Genomic DNA, 22206 nt, shown 5'->3' with positions numbered 1-22206 from the left:
ACATATAATTGGCATATGAACAAATCCCTTTTAACCCTCTTAGTAAAAAGAGTGACCGATTTGCCCAATTTCAAACCCACGATCTTCTAACAATTCGATAAGGTGCTCATACCAATCTCGTGGTCATTGCTGAAGGAAATATGCCCTAGAGGCAATAATAAAGTATTACATATTTCCTTATATCATGATAAATGTTTATTATTCATGCTAGAATTGTATTAACCGGAAACATAATACATGTGTGAATACATAGACAAACAGAGTGTCACTAGTATGCCTCTACTTGACTAGCTCGTTAATCAAAGATGGTTATGTTTCCTAGCCATAGACATGAGTTGTCATTTGATTAACGAGATCACCTCATTAGGAGAATGACGTGATTGACTTGACCCATTCCGTTAGCTTAGCACCCGATCGTTTAGTATGTTGCTATTGCTTTCTTCATGACTTATACATGTTCCTCTGACTATGAGATTATGCAACTCCTGTTTACCGGAGGAACACTTTGTGTGCTACCAAACGTCACAACATAAATGGGTGATTATAAAGGTGCTCTACAGGTGTCTCCAAAGGTACTTGTTGGGTTGGCGTATTTCGAGATTAGGATTTGTCACCCCGATTGTCGGAGAGGTATCTCTGGGCCCACTCGGTAATGCACATCACTATAAGCCTTGCAAGCATTGTGACTAATGAGTTAGTTGCGGGATGATGTGTTACTGAACGAGTAAAGAGACTTGCCGGTAACGAGATTGAACTAGGTATCGAGATACCGACGATCAAATCTCGGGCAAGTAACATACCGGTGACAAAGGGAACAACGTATGTTGTTATGCGGTCTGACCGATAAAGATCTTCGTAGAATATGTGGGAGCCAATATGGGCATCCAGGTCCCGCTATTGGTTATTGACCGGAGACGTGTCTCGGTCATGTCTACATAGTTCTCGAACCCGTAGGGTCCGCACGCTTAACGTTACGATGACAGTTTTATTGAGTTTTGATGTATCGAAGGAGTTCGGAGTCCCGGATGAGATCGGGGATATGACGAGGAGTCTCGAAATGGTCGAGACGTAAAGATCGATATATTGGACGACTATATTCAGACTTCGGAAAGGTTCCGAGTGATTCGGGTATTTTTCGGAGTACCGGAGAGTTACGGGAATTCGTATTGGGCCTTAATGGGCCATACGGGAAGGGGAGAAAGGCCTCAAAAGGTGGCCGCACCCCTCCCCATGGTCTGGTCCGAATTGGACTAAGGAAGGGGGGCGCACCCTTCCTTCTTTCTCCTTCCCCCTTCCCTTCTCCTACTTCCACAAGGAAAGGAGGAGTCCTACTCCCGGTGGGAGTAGGACTCCCCCCTATGGCGCGCCTCTCCCCTTGGCCGGCTGCCTCCCCCTTGCTCCTTTATATACGGGGGCAGGGGGGCACCCCAGAGACACAACAATTGATCCTTGAGATCTCTTAGCCGTGTGCGGTGCCCCCCTCCACCCAATTACACCTCGATAATACCGTTGCGGAGCTTAGGTGAAGCCCTGCGTCAGTGGAACATCATCATCGTCACCACGCCGTCGTGCTGACGAAAATCTCCCTCAACACTCGGCTGGATCGGAGTTCGAGGGACGTCATCGAGCTGAACGTGTGTAGAACTCGGAGGTGCCGTGCGTTCGGTACTTGATCGGTCGGATCGTGAAGACGTACGACTACATCAACCGCGTTATGATAACGCTTCCGCTTTCGGTCTACGAGGGTACGTGGACAACACTCTCCCCTCTCGTTGCTATGCATCACCATGATCTTGCGTGTGCGTAGGAAATTTTTTGAAATTACTACGTTCCCCATCAGTGGCATCCGAGCCTGGTTTTATGCGTTGATGCTATGCACGAGTAGAACACAAGTGAGTTGTGGGCGATATAAGTCATACTGCTTACCAGCATGTCATACTTTGGTTCAGCGGTATTGTGAGATGAAGCGGCCCGGACCGACATTACGCGTACGCTTACGCGAGACTGGTTTCACCGTTGCGAGCACTCGTTGCTTAAAGGTGACCGGCGGGTGTCTGTCTCTCTCACTTTAGTTGAACCGAGTGTGGCTACGCCCGGTCCTTGAGAAGGTTAAAACAGCACCAACTTGACAAACTATCGTTGTGGTTTTGATGCGTAGGTAAGAACGGTTCTTGCTAAGCCCGTAGCAACCACGTAAAATATGCAACAACAAAGTAGAGGACGTCTAACTTGTTTTTGCAGGGCATGTTGTGATGTGATATGGTCAAGACATGATGTGATATAATGTGTTGTATGAGATGATCATGTTTTGTAACCGAGTTATCGGCAACTGGCAGGAGCCATATGGTTGTCGCTTTATTGTATGAGATGCAATCGCCATGTAATAGTTTTACTTTATCACTAAGCGGTAGCGATAGTCGTAAAAGCAATAAGTTGGCGAGATGACAACGATGCTACGATGGAGATCAAGGTGTCGCGCCGGTGACGATGGTGATCATGACGGTGCTTCGGAGATGGAGATCACAAGCACGGTGCTTCGGAGATGGAGATCACAAGCACCAGATGATGATGGCCATATCATATCATTTATATTGATTGCATGTGATGTTAATCCTTTATGCATCTTATCTTGCTTTGTTTGACGGTAGCATTATAAGATGATCCTTCACTAAATTATCAAAGTATAAGTGTTCTCCCTGAGTATGCACCGTTGCGAAAGTTCTTCGTGCTGAGACACCACGTGATGATCGGGTGTGATAGGCTCTACGTTCAAATACAACGGGTGCAAAACAGTTGCACACGCGGAATACTCAGGTTAAACTTGACGAGCCTAGCATATAACAGATATGGCCTCGGAACACGGAGACCGAAAGGTCGAGCGTGAATCATATAGTAGATATGATCAACATAGTGATGTTCACCATTGAAACTACTCCATCTCACGTGATGATCGGACATGGTTTAGTTGATATGGATCACGTGATCACTTAGAGGATTAGAGGGGTGTCTATCTAAGCGGGAGTTCTTAAGTAATATGATTAATTGAACTTAAATTTATCATGAACTTAGTCCTGATAGTATTTTGCAAATTATGTTGTAGATCAATAGCTCGCGTTGTTGCTTCCCTGTGTTTATTTTTGATATGTTCCTAGAGAAAAATTATGTTGAAAGATGTTAGTAGCAAAGATGCGGATTGGATCCATGATCTGAGGATTATCCTCATTGCTGCACAGAAAAATTATGTCCTTGATGCACCGCTAGGTGACAGACCTATTGCAGGAGCAGATGCAGACGTTATGAACGTTTGGCTAGCTCAATATGATGACTACTTGATAGTTTAGTCACCATGCTTAATGGCTTAGAATCGGGACTTCAAAGACGTTTTGAACGTCATGGACCATATGAGATGTTCCAGGAGTTGAAGTTAATATTTCAAGCAAATACCCGAGTTGAGAGATATGAAGTCTCCAACAAGTTCTATAGCTAAAAGATGGAGGAGAATCGCTCAACTAGTGAGCATGTGCTCAGATTGTCTGGGTACTACAATCGCTTGAATCAAGTGGGAGTTTATCTTCCAGATAAAATAGTAATTGACAGAATTCTCTAGTCACCATCACCAAGTTAGTAGAACTTCGTGATGAACTATAGTATGCAAGGGATGACGAAAGTAATTCCCGAGCTCTTCGTGATGCTGAAATCGACGAAGGTAGAAATCAAGAAAAACATCAAGAGTTGATAGTTGACGAGACCACTAGTTTCAAGAAAAGGGCAAAGGGAAGAAGGGGAACTTCAAAAAGAACGGCAAGCAAGTTGCTACTCAAGTGAAGAAGCCCAAGTCTGTACCTAAGCCTGAGACTAAGTGCTTCTACTGCAAAGGGACTGGTCACTGGAGGCGAAACTGCCCCAAGTATTTGGTGGATAAGAAGGATGGCAAAGTGAACAAAGGTATATTGGATATACATGTTATTGATGTGTACTTACTAGTGTTTATAGCAACCCCTCAGTATTTGATACTGGTTCAGTTGCTAAAGAGTAGTAACTCGAAAACGGGAGTTGCAGAATAAATAGAGACTAGTAAAAGGCGAGGTGACGATGTGTGTTGGAAGTAGTTCCAAGATTGATATGATCATCATCGCACACTCCCTATACTTTCGGGATTAGTGTTGAAACTAAATAAGTGTTATTTGGTGTTTGCGTTGAGCATGAATATGATTTGATCATGTTTATTGCAATACGGTTATTCATTTAAGTTAGAGAACAATTGTTGTTCTGTTTACATGAATAAAAAACCTTCTATGGTCATACACACCAACGAAAATGGTTTGTTGGATCTCGATCGTAGTGATACACATATTCATAATAATGAAGCCAAAAGATGCAAAGTTAATAATGATAGTGCAACTTATTTGTGGCACTGCCGTTTAGGTCATATTGGTGTAAAGCGCATGAAGAAACTCCATACTGATGGGATTTTGGAATCACTTGATTATGAATCACTTGATGCTTGCGAACCGTGCCTCGTGGGCAAGATGACTAAAACGCCGTTCTCCGGAACTATGGAGAGAGCAACAGATTTGTTGGAAATCATACATACAGATGTATGTGGTCCGATGAGGCTCGTAGCAGGTATCATTATTTTCTGACCTTCACAGATGATTTGAGCAGATATGGGTATATCTACTTAATGAAACAGAAGTCTGAAACATTTGAAAAGTTCATATAATTTCAGAGTGAAGCGGAAAATCATCGTAACAAGAAAATAAAGTTTCTACGATCTGATCATGGAGAAGAGTATTTGAGTTACGAGTTTGGCCTTCAGTTAAAACAATGTGAAATAGTTTCACTACTCACGCCACCTGGAACACCACGGTGTAATGGTGTGTCCGAACATTGTAACCGTACTTTATTAGATATGGTGCAATATATGATGTCTCTTACCGATCTACCATTATCCTTTTGGGATTATGCATTAGAGACAGCTGCATTCACGTAAAAAAAGGGCACCATCTAAATCCGTTTGAGACGACACCGTATGAACTATGGTTTGGCAAGAAACCAAAGTTGTCATTTCTTAAAGTTTGGGGTTGCGATCCTTATGTGAAAAGGTTTCATCCTGATAAGCTCAAACCCAAATCGGAGAAATGTGTCTTCATAGGATACCTAAAGGAGACAGTTGGGTACACCTTCTATCACAGATCCGAAGGCAAGACATTCGTTGCTAAGTATGGATCCTTTCTAGAGAAGGAGTTTCTCTCAAAAGAAGTGAGTGGGAGGAAAGTAGAACTTGATGAGGTAACTGTACCTGCTCCCTTATTGGAAAGTAGATCATCACAGAAACCAGTTTCTGCGACACCTACACCAATTAGTGGGGAAGTTAATGATAATGATCATGAAACTTCAGATCAAGTTATTACTGAACCTCGTAGGTCAACCAGATTAAGATCCGCACCAGAGTGGTACGGTAATCCTGTTCTGGAGGTTATGTTACTAGACCATGACGAACCTACGAACTATGAAGAAGCGATGGTGAGCCCAGATTCCGCAAAATGGCTTGAGGCCATGAAATCTGAGATGAGATCCATGTATGAGAACAAAGTATGGACTTTGATTGACTTGCCCAATGATCGGCAAGCCATTGAGATTAAATGGATCTTCAAGAGGAAGACGGACGCTGATAGTAGTGTTACTATCTACAAAGCTAGAATTGTCGCAAAAGGTTTTCGACAAGTTTAAGGTGTTGACTACGATGAGAGTTTCTCACTCGTATCTATGCTTAAGTCTGTCTGAATCATGTTAGCAATTGCCGCATTTTATGAAATCTGGCAAATGGATAAACAAAACTGCATTCCTTAATGGATTTATTAAAGAAGAGTTGTATATGATGCAACCAGAAGGTTTTGTCAATCCTAAAGGTGCTAACAAAATATGCAAGCTCCAGCGATCCATCTGTGGACTGGTGCAAGCATCACGGAGTTGGAATATACGCTTTGATAAGTTGATCAAAGGATATAGTTTTATACAGACTTGCGGTGAAGCCTGTATTTACAAGAAAGTGAGTGGGAGCACTACAACATTTCTGATAAGTATATGTGATTGACATATTGTTGATCGAAAATAATGTAGAATTATTCTGCAAAGCATAAAGGAGTATTTGAAAGGAGTTTTTCAAAGAAGGACCTCGGTAAAGCTGCTTACATATTGAGCATCAAGATTTATAGAGATAAATCAAGACGCTTGATAAGTTTTTTCAATGAGTACATACCTTAACAAGATTTTGAAGTGGTTCAAAATGGAACAGTCAAAGAAAGAATTTCTTGCCCGTGTTACAAAGGTGTGAAATTGAGTAAGACTCAAAGCCCGACCACGACAGAAGATAGAAAGAGAATGAAAGTCATTCCCTATGCCTTGGCCATAGGTTCTATAAAGTATGCCATGCTGTGTACCACATCTATTGTATACCCTACACTGATTTTGGCAAGGGAGTACAATAGTGATCTAGGAGTAGATCACTGGACAGCGGTCAAAATTATCCTTAGTGGAATAAGGATATGTTTCTCGATTATGGAGGTGACAAAAAGAGTTCGTCGTAAAGAGTTACGTCGATGCAAATTTTGACACTGATCCAGATGACTCTATGTCTCAATCTGGATACATATTGTAAGTGGGAGCAATTAGCTAGAGTAGCTCCATGCAGAGCATTGTAGACATAGAAATTTGCAAAATAATTACGGATCTGAATGTGACAGACCCGTTGACTAAAATTATCTCACAAGCAAAACATGATCACACCTTAGTACTCTTTGGGTGTTAATCACATAGCGATGTGAACTAGATTACTGACTCTAGTAAACCCTTTGGGTGTTGATCACATGACGATGTGAACTATGGGTGTTAATCACATGGTGATGTGAACTATTGATGTTAAATCACATGGCGATGTGAACTAGATTATTGACTCTAGTGCAAGTGGGAGACTGAAGGAAATATGCCCTAGAGGCAATAACAAAGTATTATATATTTCCTTATATCATGATAAATGTTTATTATTCATGCTAGAATTGTATTAACCGGAAACATAATACATGTGTGAATACATAGACAAACAGAGTGTCACTAGTATGCCTCTACTTGACTAGCTCGTTAATCAAAGATGGTTATGTTTCCTAGCCATAGACATGAGTTGTCATTTGATTAACGAGATCACCTCATTAGGAGAATGACGTGATTGACTTGACCCATTCCGTTAGCTTAGCACCCGATCGTTTAGTATGTTGCTATTGCTTTCTTCATGACTTATACATGTTCCTCTGACTATGAGATTATGCAACTCCCGTTTACCGGAGGAACACTTTGTGTGCTACCAAACGTCACAACGTAAATGGGTGATTATAAAGGTGCTCTACAGGTGTCTCCAAAGGTACTTGTTGGGTTGGCGTATTTCGAGATTAGGATTTGTCACTCCGATTGTCGGAGAGGTATCTCTGGGCCCACTCGGTAATGCACATCACTATAAGCCTTGCAAGCATTGTGACTAATGAGTTAGTTGCGGGATGATGTGTTACGGAATGAGTAAAGAGACTTGCTGGTAACGAGATTGAACTAGGTATCGAGATACCGACGATCAAATCTCGGGCAAGTAACATACCGGTGACAAAGGGAACAGCGTATGTTGTTATGCGGTCTGACGATAAAGATCTTCGTAGAATATGTGGGAGCCAATATGGGCATCCAGGTCCCGCTATTGGTTATTGACCGGAGACGTGTCTCGGTCATGTCTACATAGTTCTCGAACCCGTAGGGTCCGCACGCTTAACGTTACGATGACAGTTTTATTGAGTTTTGATGTACCGAAGGAGTTCGGAGTCCCGGATGAGATCGGGGATATGACGAGGAGTCTCGAAATGGTCGAGACGTAAAGATCGATATATTGGACGACTATATTCGGACTTCGGAAAGGTTCCGAGTGATTCGGGTATTTTTCGGAGTACCGGAGAGTTACGGGAATTCGTATTGGGCCTTAATGGACCATACGGGAAAGGAGAGAAAGGCCTCAAAAGGTGGCCGCACCCCTCCCCATGGTCTGGTCCGAATTGGACTAAGGGAGGGGGCGCACCCTTCCTTCTTTCTCCTTCCCCCTTCCCTTCTACTCCCACAAGGAAAGGAGGAGTCCTACTCCCGGTGGGAGTAGGACTCCCCCCTATGGCGCGCCTCTCCCCTTGGCCGGCTGCCTCCCCCTTGCTCCTTTATATACGGGGGCAGGGGGGCACCCCAGAGACACAACAATTGATCTTTGAGATCTCTTAGCCGTGTGCGGTGCCCCCCTCTACCCAATTACACCTCGATAATACCGTTGCGGAGCTTAGGCGAAGCCCTGCGTCGGTGGAACATCATCATCGTCACCACGCCGTCGTGCTGACGAAACTCTCCCTCAACACTCGGCTGGATCGGAGTTCGAGGGACGTCATCGAGCTGAACGTGTGTAGAACTCGGAGGTGCCGTGCGTTCGGTACTTGATCGGTCGGATCGTGAAGACGTACGACTACATCAACCGCATTGTGATAACGCTTCCGCTGTCGGTCTACGAGGGTACGTGGACAACACTCTCCCCTCTCGTTGCTATGCATCACCATGATCTTGCGTGTGCGTAGGAAATTTTTTGAAATTACTACGTTCCCCGTCAATTGCTTGAGGCCGTAGAGCGCCTTATGGAGTTTATAGACATGGTTGGGGAACTTGGGATCCTTGAACCCCGGAGGTTGTTTGACATACACCAATTCATTTGGGGAACCATTAAGAAATGCACTCTTCACATCCATTTGTTGCAACTAAAAGTTATGGTGCAATGCATATGCAAGAAACATGCGAATAGATTCATCGCGAGCAATGGGAGCGAAAGTTTCACCATAATCGACACCTTTGACTTGGGTGAAACCTTGAGCCACCAATCTTGCCTTGTTGTGAACCGCTTGACCATGAGTGTCTTGCTTGTTCTTGAATATCCACTTGGTCAATATAAAATTATGATTCTCCTTTGGCCTTCCAAGTAATGACCATACCGAACCCAGAAACCATAAAACCGTAAAATTGGTTTGGTTTAGTTTATTTGTGGTATAGGTTTTAAAATGCATAGAATGAGATAGCCTCACCAGCCAACCACCAGTTCGGTTTTTAAAGCTATATCGGCAGGTTGCTTTATCGGGGGTATCAATAGGGTGCTTGATTGCTTAAGTGCTCAAATCTCATGTCGTGAATGCCTAAATATTATTTTTGTTTTTGGTTCCTGGAAGTGCAACTAATCCGCGAGTGGTTTTGGTAATTAATAACAACATATAGGTCATTGATCTAGTGCTCATTCATAATAGATTTCAGAGAAGATTAATGATTGGCATGGCAAGGACTAGTGATTATGGACCCCTCAAAATGCTAAGGACGGGATTAGCACAGCCCCAAGACTCTACATTTTTGGTTAAGTGATCCAAGATCACATTGAGTCCATAGGAAAGCCAATACTATTAAAAGGGGATGAGGTTTTGATCATGACTCAATAGCTCAAGTGCTTAGTGATATTTCTCCAAAATCCTCAACCACTTATCCACATCACATCTATCCAAAACCCTAAAAGTCCATCTTGGCCCCGCCGAAATCTTCCAATCCGGACCCATCGAGATGACCCCATACATTGCCACATGCCAAACCCTAACGTTTCAGTACAACCGATATGGATCTCGGTCCCATCAAGATGGCCTGACCAAGTTTCTGTAGTAAAGTTGTTCCATTTTGGAATTACCGAGTTGAAATGATCGGAACTACCGAAATGAAGTCTTGACCTAGCCATTGCACTTCGGTCACACCAAGTCGTTCTGTTCAGTCTCACCGAACCTAACGGTCAAGTATTTTGCACTAGTCGGTCTCACCGAGATTTTCATATCGGTGTCACCGAGTTGGGTCAAAGACTTGTAACAGTTGGATTTTTGGTGCTGCCTACATATACCCCTCCACCACCACCTACTCTCAAGAGAGAGCCATCATAATGAACCACTACTTCCATTACTCATTTTCTAAGAGAGAACCACCTACTCATGTGTTGAGATCAAGAGATTCCAATCCAACTATTGAACCTTGATTTCTAGCCTTTCTCAAGTTGCTTTCCATTCAATCCCCTCTTCTACCAAAGCCAAATCTGTGAGAGAGTGATTGAGTGTTGGGGAGACTGTCATTTGAAACACAAGAGCAATGAGTTCATCATCAACAACACCATCTATTACCTTTTGGAGAGTGGAGTCTCCTAGATTCGTTAGGTGTCACTTGGGAGCCTCCAAGAGATTGTGGAGTTGAGCCAAGGAGTTTGTAAGGGCAGGGAGATCGCCTACTTCATGAAGATCTACCCGAGTGAGACTAGTCCTTCATGGGCGTAAGCCATGATGGAATAGACAAGGTTGCTTCTTCATGGACCCTTCATGAGTGGAGCCCTCCATGGACTCGCGCAACCGTTACCCTTCGTGGGTTGAAGTCTATGTCAACGTGGATGTACGATAGCACCACCTGTCAAAACCACGACAAAAATCATCATGTCTTCATTACGTTTGATCCCTTCGATTCCTCCTTTATGTTCATATGCAAAGTCTTTACTTTCCGTAGTTCAACTTTTAGACTTGCATGTGTAGGGTGTACTTGACTTGGTAGAATTGCTAAAAATTTCCTACAACTAAAATTGAGAAAATGATAAGTTTTTATTTGGTCAAGTAGTCTAATCACCACCCCCTCCCCCCCTCTAGACATACTTTCGATCCTATGGTTCCATAACAGATGACCAAGATAACTCGTCCAGCTGGGTGCGAAAAATTCATTCTCAAAAGGAGAACCCCAAATAGAAATTTGGTGAGCATAGATAGGCATTACAGTGTCACCGTTCTTTCACCTTTAAAAACCACTTGCAAAGCACACAAACCTAAAACCCTTGCCCCTCCATTTTTAGCAAACTTTGTCTTAAATGTGATTCATATTTGGCAAAATCGTCTTCAATGGATTATCCAATAGACATTTTTGTAGTAGTGTTAGCTGAAGTTCGATTAATAAGGGTCTTCCACCAAAATAATTGCTTATGTTTCTTCTATTATATTCAATTCCTGGTGTGGAAATGTTAGCCTCATAACCTAATGTCCACTCAAAGTATTTATTGTGATCTATGTATTGGATCCATATCTTATGGTGGCCTTGTCATTTCTTGGCTACAAGACATCTCTCTTGTGGCTTCCATGGTAAACATGATGAGAAAAAAGCAGCAACAGTTGAATCGGTGAAAATCGAAACTGATAGTCTCACCAGTCGACCGCCGGTCCGGTTTTTAAAACTATTTTACCGGGTTGCCGAATCGGGGCTATTAATAGGGTGGCTTGATTGCTCAGGTGCTCGAATCTTGAGTCGTAAATGCATAAATGTTATATTTTTTGTCGGATGCATAACAGATGATCAAGATATAACTTAACAGGGTGGCTTGATTACTTAAGTGCTCAAATCTTCGGTCGTAAATGCCTAAATATTATATACGTTGTTGGATGTGTAACAGATGATCAAGATAGCGGTGGCTTGATTGCTTAAGTGCTCAAATCTTCGGTCGTAAATGCCTAAATATTACTATGTTGTCGGATGCGTAACAAGATGATCATTTGGCTTAATTTCTTAAGTTCTCGAATCTTAAGTCGTAAATGCCTAAATATTATATTTGTCGTCGGATGCGTAGCATATGATTCAAGATAACTATTGAGCTCAATTGCTTAAGTACTCAAATCTTAAGTCGTAAATGCCTAAATATTATATTTGTTGTCGGATGCGTAGCAGATGATCAAAGGTAACTATTTGGCTCAATTGCTTAAGTTCTCGAATCTTAAGTCGTAAATGCCTAAATATTATATTTGTTATCGGATGCATAACAGATGATCAAGATAACTATGACTTTGCTTAAATGCTGAAATCTTAAATCGTAAATGCATGAATATTATATTTGTTGTCGGATGCGTAACAAACAGATGATCAAGATAAGTCCGTGAACGTCCAGCTGGATGTGGAAAATCCATGCTTAAAAAGGGAACCCAAACAGAAATACGGTGAGCATAGATAGCCACTACGGTGTCACCGTTCTTTCGCCTTTAAAAACCACTTGCAAACCACACACAAACCGAAAACCCCTGCCCCTCCATTTTTAGCAAACTTTGGCTTAAATCTACCCTCATCCGCCCCCTTCCTCCCCACTCCCTGCCACCTTCCCCCCAAACAAACAACCGTATCTTTCTACCTCCTCCGTCCTTCCCTGGCGCCGCCTATGGACGCGACATCACTTGAGGAGGAGCAGGTGGCGGCGGCGGCGGCGGCGGCAGACAATCTTGATGAGGAGGTGGAGCAGGGGGAAGAGGGGGAGGAGGAGGCCACGCCGGTGGTGCTGAAGAAGGGGCCGTGGACGACGGCAGAAGACGCCCTGCTGGTGAACCACGTGCGGCAGCACGGCGAGGGCAACTGGAACGCCGTGCAGCGCATCACCGGGCTCCTGCGCTGCGGCAAGAGCTGCCGGCTGCGCTGGACCAACCACCTCCGCCCCAACCTCAAGAAGGGCGCCTTCTCGCCGGACGAGGAGCTCCTCGTCGCGCAGCTCCACGCCCAGCTCGGCAACAAGTGGGCCCGCATGGCCACCCATGTAAGCATCAGCATTCCTCCATCCCTACCCCTTTAGATCTCCAACGCTCCATTAATGGCAGATTTGTCGAATTTGACTCTTGATGCTTGTGCTCGTACGTCAACAGCTGCCGGGGAGGACGGACAACGAGATCAAGAACTACTGGAACACGAGGGCCAAGCGGAGGCAGCGCGCTGGTCTGCCCATGTACCCGCCGGAGGTGCAGCTCCAGCTCGCGATCACCAAGCGCTGCCGGTACGCCGACTTCTCGCCCCCGCAGCAATCAGCAGGCGGCAATGTCCTGGACGCCACCGATGCGGGGTACACGAGCGCCCGCCCGCCGCCGCTGGACCTTGCCGGGCAGCTCGCCATGGCCAACCGGCCGGTGCAGTTCCTCTCCCAGACGCCCTTCTCCGCGCCGTCTTCCCCGTGGGTGAAGCCGTCGTTCGCACGCAACGCGCGCTACTTCCAGTTTCCGCATTCATCGCCCGTGTCGCCGACGACGCCGGAGCTGTCGCTGGGCCACCGCCTGCCCGGCGGCGACCGGACTCGGTTCACTCCTCTCTCTCCGTCTCCGGGGGCCAAGGTGGAGCTCCCTTCATGCCAATTGCGCCCGGCGTCACCGGCCGCAGTCGCAGCCACAGACAGCAACGGCGGCGGCCTGGGCGAGGATCAGCAGAACCTCGAGGCGATGCTGCAGGAGCTGCATGATGCCATCAAGATCGAGCCGCCGAGGCACGTGAGCGGCCACGCCGAGCAGGACGGCGCCAGTGGTGAGTGGTGCTGTCGCGCGTGAAGCATTTCTCACATTTTCCATTCCTCGGAAGCATCCGAACCTTTTTTTAATTTGTTGCTTTGTTGGAGAAGAGAACAAAAAACATGGTCATGATTATGATGTGAAGCATAGATTAGCAGACGAAAACCTTTTTGTTCGGGCTTCCAAATTCTCCATTTGTTTCTCCTAAAAAAACACTATATATTTTTTTCTTGCCAAATTCTACCTACTTCTTGAAAAGCAAAACAAGACTAGCTGGATTATTCTAGAACTTTACAGTTCAGTTTGTTTTCATTAGGAAAATTATTTATGTTAAGGTAACTAAAGGATTTCCACACCTAGTATGCATCATGTGTATTGCTATTAGGAGTTGGACAAAATCTGAGAAATAACCTTTTTGTTTTGATTGATAGTTTTAAGGTTAGTACACAAGTGCAGGCTGCAGGTGCTACTTTTGATAGTACATAGGATATATATCTTTAGTTAGTCCTTGCAAGACAGTGACTACTTTTAATCTTTGTTCGATGATTACGTTTGCTTTATATATTTTGCCAAGTACTTTATTGCCTTTATTATTTCCCTTTCCCTTTTTCCTTCTCCAATTGTACTGCTTTACTACATACCTAATCCAATCCGATGCAGATTCATGCTCCTGTTTTGCTGTTTTATCATTGCTGGTTAGCTCCCGTAGCAACACGTCATGTTACTTCTATATATAATTCCCAAATTAACATAACCAATCAATCAGTGTAAACGTGGTCATATCTAGCTAGCACTACTTTCAGGAGATTTACTAGACAGGCTCATGATCGATCTTGCTAGCTTTGGTAGTGCAGGACAGAATCAAATCAGAGTAGTATTTAATTTGAACACCTCAGCTTCCAACTAGCACGAAATATATAATGCATTAGGGAAGAAATGGTTACATTTTGTTTTCTTTTTGAGGAAATTGATTACATATGTGTTAGCTAGATAGATCATGGCTGTTTTTCTAACTAGTTCAGCTTCATCCAGGTGGCAACAAATCGGAGGGTGAACTACTCAAAGATGATGATGACATCGGCACACTGTTCGACATGATTATACCGAAGGCCTTCCCGATGACGGAGCCCGCACCACCGGCCATGGTGACCAACCACTCCGGCAACTCGATCTCCCAGCATGGCAGCGACGACCACAACGTCAACCTCAACGTGGATCATCTCCCGGTCATCTCATCGGAGCAGGACTGGGTCCTCGACGGTGCCTGCCAGTGGAACAACATGTCCGGCATCTGCTGACAAAGATCGATCTACCTCACATCATAATCAGGACTCGAGGCGTTATATATGTGGTGATCTTGACAAGCAAAACCATTATGAGGAGTCTGTTTTGATGCAACCTTTTTGGATGTCTTTAAGTACCTTTCTTTCTTTTGATCGAAATGGAGGATAAACCTTGTGCCTCTGCGGGCGAGACATACAACTTTCTTTATTAAAGAGTTTAAATAATCATCCAAAAAGTTAGATCCAAAGGCCCAGACACAACCGCGTGATCAAAAGTTGTTTACGCGGATCATGGAGCAAGATGTTCCATGTCATTTGACTTCCTTTCGGTTATGATGACCCGAAATAAGCCATTCCATACAATTCAACCAAATTTTCACAAGGATCTTCAATACTTATCGAATTTTTTTCCCTGAAGAAAAAACAGCTAAGACTTTTTATGTCTAAACCGACGTTATGAGTTCGAGTGTCTCCAAGTTGAAACATGTGTAGGGATAAGAAATAAAGATTAGAAGAAACGCCTAACGCATTCAACTTTGGCGTGGACTCTATGCCATTTTTCTTCTTCGAAAAATGACGGTTTTATTAACTTTGTAATGTAACATCAAAGAGATACAAAGCATAATAAGCATAGCCTGCTGCCACACATACGCACGCACACGAACCTGCAAGTCTCATAGTCTCCGCTACGAATTAAGACTGGTTTAGCTTAATTAATTGAACGTGCGAGAGCATCCATGAAAAGTTAACATCACACACACATAATTAGCATCAACTGAAGTTCGAAGAAGAATATGCGCTACAGTTTGTGCACACGAGTTAACCGAAACATAGTCTAGCAAAAGAACCTTTTTGAATGAAAAGAAAAACTTTTGGTGGCACAGATCCAGCTGGAAACATGATAGTCCGCACGCACATAATTAGCATCAATTATGTACTCCTCCCGTTCCATAGTATAACAGCGTTTTTTGACACTACAGTAGTTTCAAAAAAAAAAAAGAACAACGGACAGTTTTTTAAAGTTAAAAATGATTGTATACGTTATTAAAAACGGACAGTTTGTACATACGAGTTAATGGAAACTCTTGGGTGATACTATTCCAGGTGAGAATATGCCTAGTCCTTAAACTCTTTATTATCCCTCTAATTTTCCAGGTGTGGCTCAATCAAAGCCCTACAACTACAAGCGTGAGATTCAAGCAGGGTTTGGTACGTAGTTCATCGTACAAAACAAAAAAGAAAAACAACGAAAAATAATGCAGGGTTTGGTGGTCACAAATCCGTCGTGAAATTTGCGCATACCGTGCGGGCGTGCATGGATGGTGGCTTGGCTTGCTGCCTCCGGTCTCCTCCCGTGATGCGGTGCGGTGGTGATCGACCGAGAGGAACAAGGAGCAGTTGGAACGCATGAGCGGCCACCCTCCGTCTCCATGCTAAATACGTGTTGTCCATTCTTTGCTGCTTGCTTCATGCCATAAGTTGCGCTCATTAAGGATGTTCTTCTTGTTGTGACCCCTTGCCCCTCTCCTCTGTTTCGGCGGATTCTTTACCGGAAGCTTCTAATGTAGGGATGCAGGCGGATGCGGCCGCCGCAACATCCGTTTATATAGTACTTTCTTCGTTCCATAATATAAAAACGTCTTTAACACTGTACTAGTGTCTTTTTTTAAACCTAATGTACTAGTGTCGTTGGGATAGAGAGAATAGAAAATAAGCTGATTATTGTTGCTTTAATAACCACGATATAAAAGGACCGTCTTATCCAGAGAAGTCAGCAGACGTTCGATTTATCACCCCTCCCAGCGAACGTTTGCTGGTTAGCATTTTTGATTAAACAACGGGCACGAACGCCGTCGGCCTGCATGATTATTCTAATGGTTGTTTCAGTTCAGGGTTTGGCCCAGAAACAGAACGGATCAAATGCAGAGGCCACCATAAAATACTTTGAATGAAGGTTAAATTATGAGGCAAGGGACCCATCAAAGACGATTTTGCCAGAGTATGCACCACCTGAAGTAAAATAATATACTAGGTAATTGCTCACGGTTTTGCCAAAGAAAATCTGATGTGCTACACCGTTTATAATGCATTAAAATGTTGACACATAATCCCAGTTCCAGCCTTATTAAGATGCCGATCAAGGTAATTCCTCTGCTCTGATCCAGAATGCCCCATCCGGGTTTCCTACTCTCTTAACACGGGAGGGAAATATCATGTCATCGTTACTGGATAGGAAACCTAGAGGGGGCGGCAAAAGCAATTTTCTTTTCTTACCAGCAACAATTGTACTCCCTCTATAAACTAATATAAGAGCGTTTAGATCACTAAAGTAGTAATCTAAATGCTCTTATATTAGTTTACGGAGGGAGTACATATTTAAAAAGAAACAAAAATGACGTTCACTTCCAACCAAGCTCATTATTTAGTTAGACAGAGGGCAAATCCAAAAAAACGACTTCCAAAGACGCTCAAGTAGCTTTCCATGAAGCCATACAAAACTTGGAAGCAATGGATGCTTCACATCGGCAATCATGGAACGGCCGGCCGCTAACCAACTCAGTGTATTTTTCCCTCCTAGCTACCATACGCCCCCTGACTAGCAAAGGGAAACAAATTCCCGAAGCACCACAGCCAGCGCTGCGGCGTATTAGACCTTCAGAAAGAATCTTCTTTTAGTGTAAGAAAGGGAGGGTTTTAATCTTCATAATCCATATCATAGTCATCGTCTAGCGCAGAACTATCGACCCCACCCGTGATGGACAGGAAGGCGAGAACCGAGATGAGTTGGGCCGCGAGGAAGTACTTCGTTCTTCGCCTAGATTTCTTCTCCTCCTCTGTCCGCTCCTTCTTAGCTTTGGGTTTCGGCTTGTAGCCTAGAAAAGATCAGGTTCATAAGAACTCAAAAGACGGTAAATGCTTCAAAAGTGCAGAATGTAAGAGAGATATAGAGGTGCAACGGCAAAGAATATTGTTTTGGTTGGATTTGTCTCCATGTTACCATCTCATTTATCTCCGTTTCAAGTGAACATTGTTAGGCCAAAGTCTCCAATACAAAGTATACCTAAAAGTATTCATTGTACATGATGTGCCACAAATTGAATTTATGCAATCACTGGTGGAGCTCTCGCAGTATGCGAGGGCTGAGCAATGTATAACTATAAAATACTCATTTTCAACTTGTATCCTAAATGAGTATACATGCAAGTGCCTGTTAACACTATCTCCTTTGGAATCACTACACAGCAATGGAAGCTTATCAAATGAAGTATTTAACTAGCAATCGCTGTTAACAGAATCTCAGAACGTGAAACTAACAAAAATGATATTTATATCCATGAACAGATAAATAACTAGGAGCACATGTTCCCAATATTAACCAATCAACAAATATGAGAACTAGTAGAGATGCACTTTATGGCCTGAAGTACTATAACAGAGAAATGCATTAACTTACTTTGTCCAGAAGATGATGTTTTCCTGGGCGTGGATGATGATGGCATATCAGATGAAGCTGATCCTGCTGATGATGAGCCAACTTCCACCAATTGGACCTTGATATCCTCGGCATACTTTACCAAGTTATCATAGTTCTGCAAATAGCTTCGCAGCATAGATGTAGCCTAAGAAGCAGAACATGCCAGGAAGTTAGTCAAAACGCAACTCAAGTCATGGGTTGGACAATGTATTTTACAGCTAGTTAACGCAAAAAAAAAAAAAGCATACAAAGAACCTTATTATTAACATATGATGCATTTGAGAAGTGCACTCCATGACTCATGGTTCCAGGGTTACATGCAGATTATTATTGAATATCAATGTGCATTCATGTTTTAGATTCTGTAACTGAATGTTCATGTATAATGTGCTTCATTTGGGTAGAAGCAAAGCTGAGCATTCAAGGCTGAGGGCAACTCACAGGTAATGCATTAAGGACAAAAAGAACATGTCCAAGCAAAAGAGCATCAGCATCTGTAGGGCTGCAGAATTCAAAGTATAGAATGGTTAGTGTCCTGCAAATGTTACATCAATTTAAGATAAACATATGAAGAGCCACAAAGAATCAAAATGGTCAATCGTCTAGTGGTTCGGGACATATTTCAACGAGGCAGCAGGGATTCGACTTCCATAAATCAGAGAGCATGCCACAAAAAAAGGATGGCCTGCTATGCATTTCATACTCCTACCCCCCCCCCTGGTAAGCCTCTCCTTCTGATTGGGATGAGGTACATGCCTCCCAGCTGGGGGGCGGACCCGATCGTATCCAAGCTTCATCTTTGCATTTATTGCGATTCTTTCTCAACTCCCTCTGTTCCTAAATATAAGTCTTTTTTTGAAATTTCAATACAAACTACATACAGATGTATATAGACATATTTTAAAGTGTAGATTCACTCATTTGCTCCGTATGTAGTCCCTTATTGGAATCTCTAAAAAGACTTATATTTAGGAACGAAGGGAGTACTATTCGAATTCGGATAGCTTTACTCTTTCAATGTAATCCATTTTCTTTACAAAAGAAAATAAAAGACTATTTCAATTCGTATATAACTCTTATGTGTCAGAATATGAACCTAATAGAATTAAATACATTGCATATAAACAAAACGTAAGAAAAACAATAGTATTACCTATCGTCGAAAAGAAAGGATTGATCCCCTAATTTTGTAGATAAAGCATCATAAGCAGCAGTAGCCTTCCGGTATATCTGTTCAAAACAAGAAATTACAAGTATGCCATAAGCTACTAGTGCGTGACCAAAAATGAGGAATATAAAAGTCATGAGCACAGTAGTAACCTCCTCTTCTTTTTCTGCAGCATTAAGCTTTGTTATATCCATTAGTCGCTTCACATCTCTAATTTTCTTCCAGTGGAGTACCTTTCCAATAGGCCAGGGGAGATCAGAAAAGTAGATGTCTCGTGCAATGCTCCCATGAGCCCCATCATTTGCCACCCAAAGTTCGTATTGCAGAGCATCAGCAAGCCAGGTCGAAATCATGGCCTTTGTGGATAGAACATCAGAGTAAGAAACACTTGGGTGTTTTGAGGTCAAGTCAACAATTTTCTCCTCCCTGAGATACTCAATTACACCTCCATTCTCATTGTTGAATGCGACACACTCGCCAAATTCAACATATGGTATGTGATCTGTTGAATAAAGACTAAGATGTAAGGGCAGAAGAGCAGTATATATGCTTAGCAAATTGAAGGAAAACAAGTCTCTAGTTTATAGTACTGTATTAGAAAGAGCATAGTGGTATGACATTTTTTCTTTCTTTTGTCTATATTTTATCCCTTTTTTGTACTGATGATGGCAGGCCCTGGCCCGTGGTAAGTTTCTTTCCCCCTCATTAGCTGCTATAGTGAATATATCCTAGCTCTCCCCCTGATCATTCAATCCTTCTGCTGACTCTCTTTCAGTTCCATCCATCCCCACAGTATGGGAAGGATAGGTACTAGCCTCCCCTCTATCAAGTTTTCTCCCACCTATGTACATCTTGCCTAGTGCATGATTGCACAGGGGCTGTCCCTGGTGGGTGTGGATCGCATTGACCCCGCTCAGCCACGGCTTTGGTGCCAACATTGCTAGAAAGGACAGGGAAAGAAAGGGGAAAGCTGTGAGGCAACACAAATGGAGTTAAAGGTGGCCATCCAACCCTGTATGCTGCTGATTCGCTTCCAATCTATCATTATTCAATTACCATCACCGCCACGCTGCCACCCACCGACTGACGTGGTGCCACGCTTTGTCATCACCTCTAACCTAGTTGGTAAGGTAATATGCATATAAAGTTTCTAGGATGTATTCATGAATTAGGACGAATATTGTCTTGCTATGTTCCAGATAGATGTATGATGATGTATTTCATCTTCTTTTTATTGGCAGCAAATAAATAACATTGCAATTACGAGTCATTTGCATGAATAACCTTAGCTGCGCCATTCATCCAAGTATATACCCATATACAGTACCGATGTCAACAATAACAGGCTCAGTAGATCTTTCAGGAGTCGAATGCATCCCATATGAAACGAAAAAATTCCCCTCCAATGCATGGATTTTCGAAAGATGTACTACTCAAATCAAAAAAGGTTGCACAAACACATAACCGGAGCATTCTAACATTTGGTACAGCTAATAAGTTTCGGCTTGAAGCTACAAAACTAGAGCCCGAAGCCAGGCTAGGCAGCAGTCTATGAAACTGCACTGCTTAGCACATTCAGTTATCTGCTGCTACATTATTGTGTGAGTAAGGTCCTTGGTAGGATTACCTACAGTTCATAAGAAACAAACCTATCTATGCAACTATTGCTTGATTTGGTTCAGACTTTTGCTTTTTCATCGTGTTCAGAAACCCGCTTCTGCTTAATTTCATCTATACGACATTCACACTTGTCTAATCAAAGTGGATAAGTCCCTCAATGAACACTAAAAGTTGGATCCGGACCTAGTACCAGACATGCAGAGGCGAGCAGGCATCCCACGGATCAGCATGCCTGATCTGTGCAGACTTGAGGACCTACACGGGACGCATCAGCTCAAGCGCAAAGGATTCGAAGCACATATGCCTCGCCAAGCAAAGCAAAATCCTCTCACGCGACCCAAACACAGAACCTAGCACAGTCAACAATTCAGGCTCAATCCTAAGCGACGACACCCAGGCGGGGGGTGCTTGGATCAGAGGGATCCAAGCTCACACAGTCCACGCGAGGAAACAGGGGCGCGGGGGAGGCGGGGGCGGAGGCTCACCGGCGTCGGGGAAGCGGTAGTCGACGTGGATGTCGAAGGGGACCTGGGACATGCGGAGGTAGAGGAGGACGGGGAGGCAGGTCGGGCAGGCGGTGGGGAGCCCGAAGCCGGGCTTCCGCGCCACCAGCGTCTTCCGCGCCGCGGCCTCCCACTCCGCCGCCGCCGTCGCCGCCGATGCCATCGCCGGGAGGTGGGAGCTTGCGGAAGGGGTTTGGTTCGGGTTTCGGGGAAACAGCGAGGGGGGCTTGGGGAAACAGGAAAAAAAAGTTTTATGCGGCGCCTCTCGTCGTCTCCTACTGCCGCCTGCTCCCTTCTTATTTTCGGCGGTTCCGTTAGATTTTGGGCTCATGGGCTCAGCCAGGCCCAAACGGCGTGACGCCGAGTCGGCCGTGAAGGACTTTCCCACCGTGTTGTCGAAGAAAAAGAGTTTCCGACCGTAAAGTCTGACAGACAGAAACTTTCTTTTACCACTCAAAAAAAAAAGGCAGAAACTTTCTGGACTTCATATTTTGTTCTTTTCTTTTCCCCTTTTTTTGCGGGGACATATTGTGTTATTTTCTGGCATACAGATCATCAAAAGGTAAATCCTTCGACAAAGATACAGTATGAGCCTTACCTGTACTAGAATTCAACTATCCTTTTAACTGAATATTCACTTTCTTCTCCCCGCAAAAAAAAAAAGAATATTCACTTTCTTCTTTCTTTGTCTGTGCACTTCCACTTCGTACCCTTCCCTCAAAACTTCTCAACA

General features: G+C 43.6%; 2 protein-coding genes across 2 annotated transcripts; one reads left to right on the top strand and one right to left on the bottom strand.

The window, feature by feature from the left end:
- The first annotated feature begins 12158 nt into the window (after nt 1–12158).
- On the top strand, nt 12159–14955 carry LOC109768314 (uncharacterized). Its single transcript, XM_020327048.4, has 3 exons — nt 12159–12688; nt 12795–13440; nt 14457–14955. The coding sequence occupies exons 1-3, from the start codon at nt 12320–12322 to the stop codon at nt 14720–14722; spliced, it is 1281 nt and encodes a 426-aa protein (XP_020182637.1). The 5' UTR covers nt 12159–12319; the 3' UTR covers nt 14723–14955.
- A 2150-nt stretch (nt 14956–17105) lies between these two features.
- LOC109768313 (mitochondrial outer membrane import complex protein METAXIN) lies at nt 17106–21752 on the bottom strand. Its single transcript, XM_020327047.3, has 6 exons — nt 21456–21752; nt 19503–19852; nt 19336–19412; nt 18624–18684; nt 18162–18327; nt 17106–17580 (listed from the first exon to the last, which is right to left on the bottom strand). The coding sequence occupies exons 1-6, from the start codon at nt 21634–21636 to the stop codon at nt 17402–17404; spliced, it is 1014 nt and encodes a 337-aa protein (XP_020182636.1). The 5' UTR covers nt 21637–21752; the 3' UTR covers nt 17106–17401.
- Between the last annotated feature and the right edge of the window lie 454 nt (nt 21753–22206).

Source organism: Aegilops tauschii, chromosome 7, assembly GCF_002575655.3.
Source record: "Aegilops tauschii subsp. strangulata cultivar AL8/78 chromosome 7, Aet v6.0, whole genome shotgun sequence".
Taxonomy (NCBI): Eukaryota; Viridiplantae; Streptophyta; class Magnoliopsida; order Poales; family Poaceae; genus Aegilops; species Aegilops tauschii.
Note: the sequence above shows the minus strand (reverse complement) of the source record. Positions and strands in the feature narration are given on the sequence as shown.

Excerpts from the sequence above, each read along its gene's own strand:
- LOC109768314 (XM_020327048.4), top strand. The coding sequence starts at position 12,320 with ATGGACGCGACATCACTTGAGGAGGAGCAGGTGGCGGCGGCGGCGGCG. Across the intron at positions 12,689-12,794 it reads GGGCCCGCATGGCCACCCAT|CTGCCGGGGAGGACGGACAA; the intron begins GTAAGCATCAGC and ends GTACGTCAACAG. Across the intron at positions 13,441-14,456 it reads CGAGCAGGACGGCGCCAGTG|GTGGCAACAAATCGGAGGGT; the intron begins GTGAGTGGTGCT and ends AGCTTCATCCAG.
- LOC109768313 (XM_020327047.3), bottom strand. The coding sequence starts at position 21,636 with ATGGCATCGGCGGCGACGGCGGCGGCGGAGTGGGAGGCCGCGGCGCGG. Across the intron at positions 18,685-19,335 it reads TCCTTTCTTTTCGACGATAG|CCCTACAGATGCTGATGCTC; the intron begins GTAATACTATTG and ends TGAATTCTGCAG. Across the intron at positions 18,328-18,623 it reads TTGTCCTTAATGCATTACCT|GCTACATCTATGCTGCGAAG; the intron begins GTGAGTTGCCCT and ends TCTGCTTCTTAG.